Below are 14,246 nucleotides of genomic sequence, written 5' to 3'. Positions count from 1 at the left end.
TAGTCTTTGCATCTGCACTCTTACAAAATACTGAGAATTGTATTACATTCTGGTCACGTGACCCTAGTGGTCCAATCACCTCTACACCCTCAATTCTATCCTGATTATTACAGAATACTAAATCCAGACAGGCTTCACCCGTGTTGGTGCTTTAACATGCTGTGTTAAAAAACAGTCGCCGATTACTTCTAAAACTCCTGCTCTTGTGCTCCTCCATCTGTAAGGTTATCCCAGTTAATATTTGGATAATTAAAGTCCCCATGACTATAATATCCCCTGTAAACTTGCCTTTTTGATATTACTACAAAGATGTGTGTTGAAATTACTGTCTGAATTGGGTGGTCTATAACACACTCCTAAAATGAGACCTTTTCCCTAATATTTTAAGCCACACGTCCTCACTAAGATGGGGCTCATCATCCAACTGAAGATGACTTACATTTAAATCCTGTTTGGCATAAACAGCAACCCCACCTCCTTTTCTGTTCTGTCTATCCTTCCTAATAATGTGTATCCCTCTATGTTACACTCATCCCCATCTTTGTTATTTAGCCAGGTTTCCGTTATTGCTATAATATCATAATTCTGCTCTGCTACATACAACTCCAACTCACTCACCTTATTTTTGATCCTTCTAGCATTAAGTCAAGTTATTGTTAATGTGTTACTCCTTCTACATTTAAATGTTTGCTTTGAATTCACATTTCTATGCATTTTTATTTTTACACCATTGTTTGTTCTTCCATGTATAGATCTAAACCTGGCCTGTCCTAAACTCCCTGCCCTCCCAGTCCTCGACTGGCCTACACATACACAATACATTGGTGCCCGTCACAGTCTAACAGGTCCCATCTGTTCCAAAAGGAGTCCCAATGCCCCATAAACCCGTACCCTTCTACCCTGCACCAAGATTTGAGCCACACGTTAAGCCTTCTAGTCTCCTCAGTCTTACCTGGACTGGCGCGTGGCACAGGCAGAACTTCGGAGAAGACCACCTTGTCAGTTCTGCTCCTCAGCTTGGTACCTAACTCTTTGAATTTGGATTGCAGAACTGACAGACCACCCTTATGTATGTCATTTGTTCCAACGTGGACAATGACACCTGGATCCACCCCCGCTCTGGCCGAGAGCCTACCCACCCTTCCATGGAGGTCCTCCGCCTGAGCTCCCAGAAGGCAACACACCATACGAGACTCTCTCTCTCTGGGGCACACCTGTGCTTCAATCCCCCCAATGATTGAAAAGCTACAAAGTTAGAAAGCTGCAGACCCACCGACTCATGAGGATAAGTGACCGAGGGGTGCGGTGGGCTGTGGGTGCTAGTTTGGAGAATCTGGCTGAAGAGGACTGGTGAACTTGCTGGGCACCATGCCCATCCTTGTCTGTACTGCTCCCACATTCTGCTCAACTACGGTGGTCCCAACAGCTGCCCCCCCCCCCTTTCCAGATCAATAAACACTGCGGTCCAATATGTCTTTTATGAAAAGTGCTTTAATAAAACGCATATTCCATGCAGTTGTACCATAAGGCTGATGGTCAAGCAGTCAGGTGGGCACACACCTCTGAGACCCTGGCAATACCAGAGCAGGCAGCTCTCATTGCAGATATAAATACTGGGCGGGTTTGTGGGGCACCGTATATGAACCGCAGTTTGGTGTCGCCCCCTGGTGTGCCAGTGCAGTCTGCATGCCCGCCTGCTGTGGCTCGTGCCAGGGGGGTGAGTCCATGGGCTCGCGTTTGATGGAGTGAATGACGTGCTGACCTCTCAAGGCACAGACGTCCTTGTCATCATACCAGTTGTACTCCTTGTGCTCCACATGGTGATGCCAGCAGAGTGAAGCGTCCAAACAGTGGGTGCTGGGCACCTGTGAGCCCACCTGGGTGAAGTCCTTAGTAGGTGGGCACCGGGCGGCTCTGTTTCTGGCACACGCATCGCCGTAATGTTCACTGAGCGGGGCGGTGAAGTTGCTTTTGCTCTTCTGACAGTCGGCGTACTGCTCCAGGTAGTCCAGCTCTGACTTCAGCAGGACGCCTTCAGGACCCGAGAGCTCCAAGCCCTTCTCCAGATACTCCTTACACTCCCATGCCCGGCCCTGGGCGCCAGTGTACATGTGGCAGCCGTTCCTGCCGTCCAAGTCGTGCTCGAGTTTCACCGGCGTGTCTGCGTGGACCCTGTGTGGCTGAGCGGAGTACAGCGCGTCCATTTTCAGGGCCTCCGTCACACAGCCGTCCAGGTCGGGGTTCAGCGGGGTGTCGTAATACTTGGGGGGGTCGCTGTGGTGATAGCTAGGGGGCGCTCTGCAGCCGCCCGACTTCCCCAAGTGATGCCGGTTTGGGAAGCCCACTTGATTTTGGGCCCCCGATGAACACTTTGACGGCCACTCGTTCTCCAGACATTCGGGTCGGTGCCCCGGCAGCGGGGACTTGCAGAATTTGAGGGGCTCGTCCTGCGTGAACCGACAGCCGTTGAGCTTGTTGGGCTGGGCTTTGGATTTCATGGTGTCGACCATTGCTGGGGTCCCGTTCCAAGGACCCTGCTGTCTCAGGCGTCCAGTGCCATGGTCACCCATGTGGCTGTTAGCGAGGGGCTTCACTACGTTTTCTTCATCCTCTTTATCACTAAACAAAAAAACAAACAAAAAAAAAAACAAATTGTGTGATAAAAGAAATTCAACATGACAGCCAGTGTGGACCCCCAGGTGGCAAAACCACCATGTCACAGGAGTGTCAAAGTGACACTGGCCAGGCACACCCAATGTTTCGGTCCAAATGAGCTTCTGCAATTCTACAAAGAGATCACTAGGGGTCAGCATTGAGGACTGAAGCATTAAATGGGGATTTCATATAGCGCCTTTAAGCATGGGCATCACTTGTGTAATTAGCATGGCATTGTGAGCACAGGCAGTGCATGTGACCACCTGTAGAGGTGTCTGAATGTCCAGAATTCTGAATGTTATATAGCGCCTTACGTAGTAAACGACAGTTCATTTAAAATGTCTAAGTGGGAGTGCAGTCAGGGCACATGACAACCTGTAGGGGGCGCTGTAGGGGGTTAGCATTCTGAATGTTATATAGCGCCTTATGTAGTAAACAACATGCATTAACATCAATCCATCCATCCCACTATATCCTAACTACAAGGGTCCGCTGGAGCCAATCCCAGCCAAGACAGGGCACAAGGCAGGAAACAAACCCCGGGCAGGGTGCCAGGCCACTGCAGGGCACACACACACCCAAACTAAGCACAATTTAGAATCACCAATGCACCTAACCTGCATGTCTTTGGACTGTGGGAGCAAACCCACGCAGACACGGGGAGAACATGCAAACGCCATGCAGGGAGGACCTGGGAAGCGAACCCAGACGGGTCTCCTAACTGCGAGGCAGCTACCCACTGCGCCACCGTGCCGCCAATGCATTAACAGTTCATTTAAAACGTCTAAGTGGGAGTGCAGTCAGGGCACATGACAACCTGTAGGGGGCGCTAAACGGTTAGCATTCTGAAGTTATATAGTGCCTTTCATAGTGAACAGAGCTCATTGAAAGGGTCTTTTAAAATGTCTCCACATGTCCACCGGAAAAGGAAGCTCATGGGACTCACTCAGGGTCATCACGGGCATACTGACTGCAGTAACTGGAGGTTATATAGCGCCTTTCACCGTAGATACGTTGCATTTGTCGTTCCTATAAAGTATATCGGCCAAGTGTGGTGGACAGCCGGGGGTCCATGTCCGGCTGGGACGCCCCTTCATTATATGCTCAGGGGGAGCAGCCATTTACATTGCAATACCTCCCCCTGGACACTAGATGGCCACCCCCTGGGCTGGAGCGGTGCCTCGGTTTCCCACAGGGCTCCATGGGAATTGGAGTTGGGTGAAGCCCTGTTGGGTCCCGCAGGCGCCGCCAGGGGGTGCTGCAGCTGGAACTCCTGAGCCCTTGTGGGCAGTGTTCACACCACACCCGGGTGAGGTATAAAAGGGGCCAGCAGCCACCACTCCGGGAGCCACAGTTGGCAGGAGGAGGACGAGGTTGCCTGAGATGAGTGGTGGAGAAAGAAAAAGTGTGCTTTGCTGTGCGTTTAATTTGGTGTTTGCGCCCTTGGGACTGTGGTGGGGTGTGCGGTGGGCGTTACGGGGAAGACGTGCCCCACAGGTGAAGAAAAATAAAAGTTTATTTATTTTACATGTGCCTCCGTGCCCATCAGTGTCGGGTCAGGTGCCCATATAGCGCCTTTTGTTACATGGCTACCACTGTGATTGTATATAGCGTCTTTCATGGTAAATACTATGCTGTAATAGTTCATTTAAAAAGTGTCCACATGTCCACAGTGGGAGTCCTGCCAGGTCACACTCCCTACTGTGCAGGGGGCTGAACACTGGGACGTTATATAGTGCCTTTCACTTTGAGCACCACTCATTTAAAGAGCCACCCACGTCTCAGCAATGGAAGCTTATGGGACTCACTTGGGTCATACAATACATCATGGGGAGACATACTGGGAAGTGATATAGCGCCTTTCATAGCATTAAAGTTCATTTCTAGAGGGAGAAATGTGAAGAGGGCGTGTTGGTCTTACTGTATATAGTGCCTTTCCTTGTAAACACAGCTCATTTATATTGGCATTAAACAGGATGGCGCGGCTGTGAAACTCACAGGGTCATAACATGAATCCTGGAGAGCTGCAGTGTAATATAGCGCCTTACACAGGGAAGTCATTACAGTCTGCAATTAAAATGTTTCCATATTTATTACAGTGGGAGTGTTGGTGAGGCACAGGAATCATCTCCTGATGTTATATAGCGCCTTTAAGGGTGGTTTGGCTCATTTTACAATATTCTTAAATTTCTCCATTCTCAGGACCACAGAAGGGGGTCGGTGGGATTACTGGAGGACCACCACTGGCATGTTCTCTAATGGCCGCTCCTGTCTGGATTGTTCTAATGGCATTTGCATTCTGTAGTAGAGACTGGACCTGTCACCCGGGTGACTCTATAGTGCCCTGGTAAATACTTAAATAAAATCCTCACCTTCCACAGACCCCAGTGGGATGGCATGCCGCACACTGGCGCTCTTTTGGAGTCGCTGAGATGAACCAGTAACCAATATGTTTAACTGGATCACTAATGCCGTAGCCACTAGGGGGCATAGTGCCTACATACAGACAGACAGGCTGGCAATGCCAAGTCACCAGAGATGCCCACTTCTCTCTCTCACCATCCCATGGCAGATGTGATGCCCATTCTTCTCATCTGGGGCACCAGTGCTGTGGTGACGTTCAACCCCAAATCAAATTAATCACAGATGAGACTCATTATGGATACCTGGGCTGATCCTAATAACACCCAGGGTGAAGAACAGCTGGGAGTGTGCCCACCCCGATGCCCCATCCTTACAACAGGGGCTCCAGCACAGTGGGCACCCTCTGAGAAGGAGGAGACTCGCAGCCAAGACATCTGCCTTGAGACACACCGCAGTGGGGTACCTACTGTGGGTGCCAGTGGGATAGCAGGACGTACTCCGGACAGCTGCCTCTGCACAAGAGCTCCGCGTTCGCCTGCAGCCACAGCCAGCGGTCCTCGTTGCTCACCACTCGGACGACGGCCTGCCCGCTGTGCCCGTTGGTCGCCACTGTGGTAAAAAGAAGAAGTAAATGTCAAGTGGCGGGTCGAGAGAGGAGCACCACATACAGTGACAGTGCCAGCCGCCCCCCAGTGCCCGTGGGTCTAACATGGAGAGGTGGTCACCCGGGTCCGCTGTGCCACGCAGGGCAGGCGGTTGTCACGTCTGTCTGCTGATGATGTGTCACTTGTACGTGTGTGTGATGTGAGGCTTTGGTGGGCACCTAACTGTCTGATTTCATTTCCACATCCCCCTGACGCTCTTCTTGTGTTTTAAATGCCAGTTTTCATTTGAATGGATGCTTAGCGGTGCAAACGTGCCACTGGGTCATCAGGTCACTGTGGCGAGCGGTGGCTTCATGGGAGGAGAGCGGAGACCGCAGAGAAATGAGGGATGCCGTGTGGGACTGTGGTGGTCCTAAGTGTGGCACAGACAGTCCAACAGCAGTGTGGCAGCAGCTAAGTTGTCAAAGTGCCCACTCTAGACGTATCAACTTGGGCACTGACCAGCCTGCCAACAGGCCTGTGCCACAATGGCAGTTAGTAAAGCAGAGCCCCTCAATCCAATAGTTGACGTAGGCAGCCGCATTTATGAAAGTTAAGGGCCACCCACTCCGGGCACCGAGGGGCACCACTTATGTAACTCTAACGATGCTCCAGACCTTTCTGTGACATTCCCCCTCCTGAGCCCACAGATGTCACAGGTATTGCTAAGGGGACCCCCAGTGGGCTTTGGCAGGCACTGCCATAAAGAGGGGCGAGTAAGAGGAGCGGGCCATGCCACACTTACCTTTTCGATGACTTTCTGAGTGGTGCATCATGTTGGCGAAGTTGAGGTAGCAGTAGCCCAGTGCCCTCCTGTTGTCCACTTCTGGCCCACTCTGACTCCTCAAAAGAGAAAAACCAAATCAGAACAAGGCTGGCAAAGATGTGTGCAGTACAAGGGGGCTTCACGACCAGCATGCCCATACAGGAGGGCTACTAGTGCACCAGCTGGACGGTATAATGCTGTAAGGGCTGGCACGGGGGCACTGCCTTAACTGATCAGCCGTCCCCTCAGCTAGCCTTTGGATGATGCAGGGGGGTCCATCTGGGATTTGATAGCCCAGCTGGTAGAGCATGTGGGGTCTACTCTGGGGGGCTCCAGCGGGCCTGCACTTTTACCCGAGTTCCCCTCTTAAGGGTCTTCTCACCCTAATGCTGTAGAGCCAGCAGTTGGCAGTCAGGAAGAGACGAGGAGCGGCGGTGGGTGGGAGATGAGAGAATTTTAAATGACATGTGGATGAAGCCCCCAGTAGACACCCATCACAGGTCTTTGACCCCCTCAGATGTTTTCACACTTTCTTGTGGAATCCTGGTGGAAATGTGGCAATGACGCTTTACAGACCCCCTGTGTGTCGGTAACTGTCACTCACTTTGGTAATGTGCCCCCACAATGCCAGTCTTTGGTTTTTCTTGGCTCTTTCCCAAGACCCCGAATGGTTGCAGCACATGCCAGGCAGTGCCAACACACCTAATGACACGTGTGGCCCTTTGTGGTGTGGGTGGTCTGATGTCCATCTGCAGCACCCCATGTGGTCTACTTCTCACCCACGGAAATGCCACAAAGCCCCCTGGGTGAAGCTGTGGTGTGTGCCATGACTCTGAGTCACGACGGGGAGCCCAAGAAAATGTGTGGGGTGTGCCAAGGTGAAGACAGACAGACGGACAGAAAGGGGCAGAGGTGGGCACAGAGACCTGCATGGGAGCAAAGTGGCACATTGGACTGCTGGTTAGTGTGCCACTGTTATAGCTTAAAGGCTCGACATGAGGCTGAAGACTGGCATGAACAATAATCAGGGCTCTTTGAGCCAACAGCACACATTCCTTAATATAGCGCCTTTCATCGTTTAAGGGTCTGATGCTATCCTTCTATCTCAAGTTCTTTTTTGTCTTTCTTTTAATCTCCATTTTCATTTGTCTATCTGTTTATGTGCCATCAGTCATCCACCTGCCAGTCATGTGGCACCTTTCACAAGTACCCGCCAAGCCCCATCTATCCATCAGTCACCCAGTCGGGGCACCAATGGGGAATGCGGTGGGTGTGTTACATAGGAATCTATAGGGCACAGTGCCCCTGTATATAGTGCCCTTCATGTCTGTCTGTCTATGGTCCACAGTCTGTTGGCAGCATTTTAAATGGCACCATCCAGAGGGGGTGAAGATGGCGGCCGTTTGCTCGGACTGCACTCACTTGCTCTCGGGAGCCTTGGGTTTGCCCCTCATCATCAGACTTTTCATCTTCACCTCAGGCAGCAGGAGTGGCACAGCAACGCAGAAGAGTGCCAGCTGGGGAGGCAAGAGGACCCCTGCCGCTGTCTTCTTCTTCTGGCCGTGGAGGAATTTCAGTTGTCCTTGAAACTGCATGGTCTGCATGGAGAAGAAGACGACTGGAGGAAAAAATGAAGAAACAAAGACGAGGGGCCGGACCCTCAGACACACTCGGGGACCAAAGGCCACCACAAACAGAGGAGGGCATCACAGTGCCACAGCCCCCCTTCGAGCCCCAGATAACGCATTTGATTCAAACGGTAACCAAACGACATAAAGGGACAGTCGCCTTGAGTCACACGGTTATTAAAAACCGCCAAGTCCACGTAAATCCTAACAACACGTGGCGTTCCTCGTTTTTAGATGTCAGGTTCACCGTTAGCTCGTCACGGCTCCTCATTGTCACCTTTGCTTTGCTTCTGATGCCAAATAAAAATAAAAAAAAATTAAAAATACGAGGGGATTTCATTTTAAGTCGAATTCAGCTTAGCGGCTGTTTCAGAGCCCCCGGAGACCCCCACAGTGGGCTCAATCAGACCCTCTCGCCTTTTGCTACCCGTCACCTTCCTGTCCTCTGTCTTTTTCTCTTTGGTGGTGTCCTTGTCACTCCCCGTGGGTCCACTGTGTGATTTAAATGTGAAAACAGATAATGGTAACTGGAACAGAAATCCTCCCAGTTTGCCTGGAATGCTGGTGTCTGCCCCTCCTCCATGGGACTCCTGAGAGTCACCTTATATGACAGAGGGACCTGTCACCTGCCGCACAGAGTCACCTGCCATGGAGACCATAGACACAGAATCGCTAGGCGCCGCATGACCAGCAGCCTCGTACATCAACGTCGCCGCCATATTGCGAGTGGCACTGCTGTGGCGTGAAGTAGTGGATGATGTGCTGCTCGGGATTCTGCAAACCGCTGGACGCGCCAAACCCGATCCGGGGGATTACACTTCATAGGTAAGGCTGAACGATTATTGTGGTCATCTTGGCCATCAGAAATCCTGTTTTAAATTTTAACTTTGGCGACGCCAGGCTAAGCAGGCAAAGCTACGCATTCATGTGCTCAAGTGAGCCTCCAGACAACGCATTCGGGGACGTTCTTAGGCGAACATGGGGCCCTGACCGTGAGGGGGACCCCCGACTTTACAATGTCAGGCTGTGGGCCGTCTGTGCCAGTCCCCTCACGTGTGTGTCACGATACCCTCCTCATCCTAAATGTTATCGTTCTTCTGCGGACGTGTCATTAGAACACCTTGCAGATCTTAGGGCGCAGGGCCGTGTAGGACCCCCAAACTGCTAAGAACAGCCCTAGTAACTATGAAGATTGTGGTCAGCTGCTAACGTTTCTCAGACTTTGAAGGTCAGGAAGCCAAGCTGTCCTGTGACGTGTGCCATGCTAGTCTGGTGACAGACGCTGTGCCGGCGTCATATGATCAGAGCCACCACTCGCTCTCATTAAAAAACAAAGGAGGTCTGATGATTCCTTCTGAGGGTCCAGTCCAGGTGGTCACAGTAGCTGAGCGCGTCATCGACAGTCGACATGAGGACAAGCGGTCAGTGGTCTTTGGTCGGTCAGTTTGTTTGGGCTGAGATTGGTTCAGACATCGAGGAAACACAGTTTGAAATTGACAGCCATCACTTGATGCTCACGTCTCCCACAAACTAAGGTGGCACCACATTGGCAGACTGAATCCTCAGCTGGCAACACACGGAAAAAGCTATGGAAGAGAGTTCTGTGTCGAGGATTTGAGGTGCCATCCTGTAAATAATTAAGTGCCCGCATTGTGTGTGTGTGAGAGAGAAAGAGAGAGGAAGGAGTGAAATGATTTGAGAAATGATTAAGCCAATTTGTATCCAATAAAATCGTCGATCATCTCCCAGACGGCCAGCTGCAGTCTCACCATTTGACTTTCAGACACGGGTCAAGTTTTCATCTCACTAATAATAATAATAATAATACCCTGTGGTGGGCTGGTGCCCTGCCCGGGGTCTGTTTCCTGCCTTGTGCCCTGTGTTGTCTGGGATTGGCTCCAGCAGCCCCTGTGACCCTGTAGGTAGGATACAGCAGGTTGGATAATAGATGGATGGATCATAATAATACATTTGATCTAATAGGCGCCTTGCTTAGCACTCAAGGTCGCCATACAATACAATTAAACATCCATCCATTTTCTAACCCGCTGAATCCGAACACAGAGGTCTGCTGGAGCCAATCCCAGCCAACACAGGGCACAGGGCAGGGTGCCAACCCACCGCCAGACACACCCACACGGGCCAATCCACCTCACCTGCATGTCTTTGGGTTGTGGGAGGAAACCCACGCAGACACGGGGAGAACATGGAAGTGAACCCGGATCTCCTAACTACCACTGCGCCACCGTGCCGCCCTTAAAATTAAACAGCATTAGTAACTTTAAAACAAGAGAATGATAAATCAAAGTCAATAATTAGCAAACAAACAACGATAACTGGCAGTAAGAGTGCAGGATTCACAATTGGTGTGCCAGTCTGAAGAGAGACGTTTTGAGGGCAGTTGTGTTACTGAGTCGAGCTGACGGATATGAGAATTCCCAGGAGAGACGCTCGACTCCCAGAGCACCGAGTCTGCCGTGTGGCACAGAAAGTCGAGCTGAGTGAGGAGGGCGAGAGGAGTGCCAGTCTGGAGGAGATCAGTGAGCTGTGGGGAGCTTTAAATGTTCAGAGCGGGACTGTGTATCGTACTCTGTACTTAACAGGGAGCCAGGAAGTCGAGAGAGAAGAGGTGTGACGTCCATCCATCCATCGATTATCCAACCCGCTGTATCCTAACTACAGGGTCACGGGGGGCTGCTGGAGCCAACACAGGGCACAAGGCAGGAAACAAACCGCGGGCAGGAGGTGTGATGTGGATTTACAACAGCAGGTTATTATCCTGGCAGCAGAATTTTGAAGAAGTTGTAAGCGATTTGTGGGATGCCAGCTAGAATAGCATTACAGTAATCTATAGGTCAGGTGACTCGGACATTAACGATACTTCAGTACTGTGTTGGGTAAGAACAGGGCGAAGTCTAGAAATGTTTCGAAGATGGAAGAAAGCAGTCCGAGAAATATTACTTAGATGGGAGGAATTATTTAATAATAATAATTATTACTTCATAATTGCCATTATTAAGAGTATAAATGGATATAAATAATTGCATTTAAAGAAGTCACCAAAATCTGTTGCATGTAAACGCTATTCTTTTAAACGTCATTGTTTTTGTCATCAGAAAGCTCGGTTTCCACGGCTACCTCTATTAGTTGAAATGCCACTTCTGCCACTCGCAATATGGCGGACGCGCTGACGTATCGTGTCGACTGGGCAACACAGTGAATGTGGCGCCTACCTATATATGTCGATGGTGGAGACCACCACACTGGCGTCACTGCTTGTTCAAATAGCGCCTTTATCGGGTAGGTGGGCACTGAAAATAAAAACAAAGTAGGAAGACTCCTGGTGAGGCAGAAGAGAAGAATAACCCCCAGTCGGACGTCGCCATCAGAAGGGCGCTCGCTCGCGTCTTCACTTCAGTGTAGCGGCACTCCCGTTACCTTCAGTCGGATGAGGGTGTGAAAAACGGAGGGCCGCCCCCGGGGTCATCGTCAACATTGGCATCAGCTGTGCCACCGCACAGGTTCGCCACCTTACAAGTGACACCGACTGTCGCCTCCTAGGTCGACGTTTGATGAGATGTTTCGTGTTGTATCGCTACCTGCAGTCTGTCGCCCCCTAGAGGCCGGAGGCGCAATTGTACTTGTCTGGACAGTCCGGAGGGGAGCGGCGAGCGGCGAGCGGCGAGCGGCCGTTTCTTCCTCCGCGATCTCAACCCTCTGTTTGTCACCATAATTTGGACAAGCGGATCTCAGGAGTGACGGAAGGACCCTCGACGTGACACGAACCTGCAGAAGCTCGCGGCGCCACGGGGACGTGCGCTTGAGTGATTTACGTTCTTGGTTTTACTTCATTAAAGCGAATCCAAGCCGCGCGATGATTAACAGGACACATTTATGGAGGGTTTGCTTAACGTTGCATTTTGTTCCCACAATTTTTCCAGCAGTTCATTCATCATCGCCTTTATGGGCCGCGATCCCGTTCACAGCTTCGGGCGCCACCATCGCGCTGGCTTTGCATAGAAACCGCACTCATCCCCAAATGAAACAGTTTCTCTTTAAGAAGTAATAATATTAATAATAATAATAACAGTAATAATAATAATAATAATAATAATAATAACAGTAATAATAATAATAATAATAATAATAATAATAATAATAATAATAACAGTAATAATAATAATAATAATAATCCATCCATCCATCCATTGTCTAACCCGCTGAATCCGAATAGGGTCACGGGGGTCTGCTGGAGCAATAATAATAATAATACTAATAATAATAATAAAGATCAGGAATACGTGATAAGCGTATGGAGCCGTCGGGCGAGCAACGGTTCGACAAACAGCCAGCCTCTTGGCAGCGAATGGAAGGTTGGATTTGAGACCCCTGAACTAACTACGCGTAGCCCCCTCAAGATGTGACGCTGGCAGAGTCCCTTCATCTCTCTCTCCGAGGTCCTCTAAAAGCCCCTGATCGGTGCCATTTGAAACGCGTTGGCTGGCACTTCACCCCTCTGTTACGTCATCGTCTGTCGGGCTATTATCTAAAGCAGGGCGTCTTAAACTTTCACTCAGTTCTGCCCAGTTCAGTGCATTCGAGACCCCATTCCTTGTGCCTGGAACGGCTGGGCGTCTGACAACGGGGACCCTTGGAAAATCGTGGACGATGTCGGGTTATGGTGATCGAGTTATCGTGGACTAGCCACCGCAGACCACCCTGATCTAATAAGACACAGGTTCTTTTTGGTACCTGATTGATCTTTTGAGAACTGAAAATGCCCCCCTATGGTCTCCCTGTGAGGGGCCAGTTTAACGCATTTTATTTTAAGGGGGGTCACACAGCTATAGGCGTCCCCTGCTGTACAGCGCTTTAATATTTGGGGGTAACGAAGACCCCCTCTGGTCGTTCCTTTGTCTCCAGTATGTCTGCGACACTCTTTCGTTGGCTCTGGGGTGCGTGCGAAAGGAGCTATATAATGAAAACTGAGCCTTCACAGCCACCCAGGGCTCCGAACGAGCTAAGTGACGTGTGCAGCAAGTGACGCGTGACGTAGTGAAGTGTGCAGCAGGACACCGCGGACATAAATACTCAGCATGCCAGCCGAACGGCGGTTCAAAACACAGCCTGTCTTACCAGAAATCCCGAGGTGCTGTCGAGGAGGCAGCGGACTCTGCAGACAAAGCAGCGGTGGAGAAAGGAGTGAAACTCGGGGGGCACTCCGTCCGACTCGTGGGCTTTAAAGAGTCTGCTGATGACGAAGTCCTCTCCTGCAAGGGGATGGAGAAATCGGTCATTCGGGGCTGTCAGGGATAAAGAATCCGAGGGCGCAGCGCCAGGGACATGCCCGCTCTCCGTGGTCCTCTCTCATCGTAAAGACCCAGCGATCCATCCACTTTCTGAGCTCCTGACCGGACTGTGACCGACAGCTTACCGAACCCCTAAAACACTTGTGTGTGTGGGTCAGGCAAAGCCTGCCCAGTGCTGTGCGCGCGAATGGGCTGTGGTGGGTCCTTCAAGGCTGGCACCGATTCTCTCAGGGTACGCGCATCTCCGCCAATTCTGTGTGAGTGCAGCCCTCTAGTGGCCATGGCTATAACTGCACAAGACCCGTGCAAAATTCCCACTGAAGGAACGGCTAACAATCGGACTTGAGGATATGGGTGGGCTTCACTTGTCCGGGGACTCCAATTCACCTTCAGCCAATCAGCTATAAACTCGGGCTCTGACGTCATAAAATGCTTTGTTTGATTTTTTTAAAAGGAGTGTCCTGTGTCGCTGACAAAACTGTCCGAGCGCGCTTGTAAAAAAAAATCTGACATCGTTTAAATGACTAAAGTGAGAAATTTGGTGTCATTTATAAATGTCACATCATGGGCCTTTGAGGAGAAAGCGCTCCTTTATGACGTCAGAGGCTACACTTAGAGCTAACTGGTTGAGGGGACTGATTGTCCTGGAAAAAACAGAAGCAACAGAAAGCAGACAACGTCAGGCGCTATATACAGCCACATGCTAATAAGTCAGTTAATTCATTATAATAAATTGTATCATAAAAAAATAACTTTTGGGTTGTTCTAAAATTCAGGAAAAAAGACAAATACACCTGGATGGAGGTTAAAAGACAAAGGAAGTGAGTGAGTGAAGCACAAGCAGCCGAAGAAACAGTCAGACAGACAGACAGCCAAAAAG

At 50.4% G+C, this 14,246-nt stretch overlaps 1 protein-coding gene across 1 annotated transcript in view; it reads right to left on the bottom strand.

Annotated features, from left to right (window-relative positions):
* Window positions 1-1,471: 1,471 nt before the first annotated feature.
* The window catches only part of ahrrb (aryl-hydrocarbon receptor repressor b), a 35,704-nt gene continuing 22,929 nt past the window's right edge, over window positions 1,472-14,246 (bottom strand). The window contains exons 7-11 of the mRNA XM_039754045.1: window positions 13,194-13,327; window positions 7,852-8,027; window positions 6,409-6,506; window positions 5,487-5,628; window positions 1,472-2,619 (exon numbers count right to left, since the gene is read on the bottom strand). Coding sequence (XP_039609979.1) covers window positions 1,596-2,619; window positions 5,487-5,628; window positions 6,409-6,506; window positions 7,852-8,027; window positions 13,194-13,327 — 1,574 coding nt within the window. The 3' untranslated portion in view covers window positions 1,472-1,595. The remainder of the gene's footprint in view (window positions 2,620-5,486; window positions 5,629-6,408; window positions 6,507-7,851; window positions 8,028-13,193; window positions 13,328-14,246) is intronic.

Source organism: Polypterus senegalus, chromosome 5 (assembly GCF_016835505.1).
Source record: "Polypterus senegalus isolate Bchr_013 chromosome 5, ASM1683550v1, whole genome shotgun sequence".
Lineage (NCBI taxonomy): Eukaryota > Metazoa > Chordata > Cladistia > Polypteriformes > Polypteridae > Polypterus > Polypterus senegalus.
This window is presented reverse-complemented; position numbering and strand designations above follow the sequence as displayed.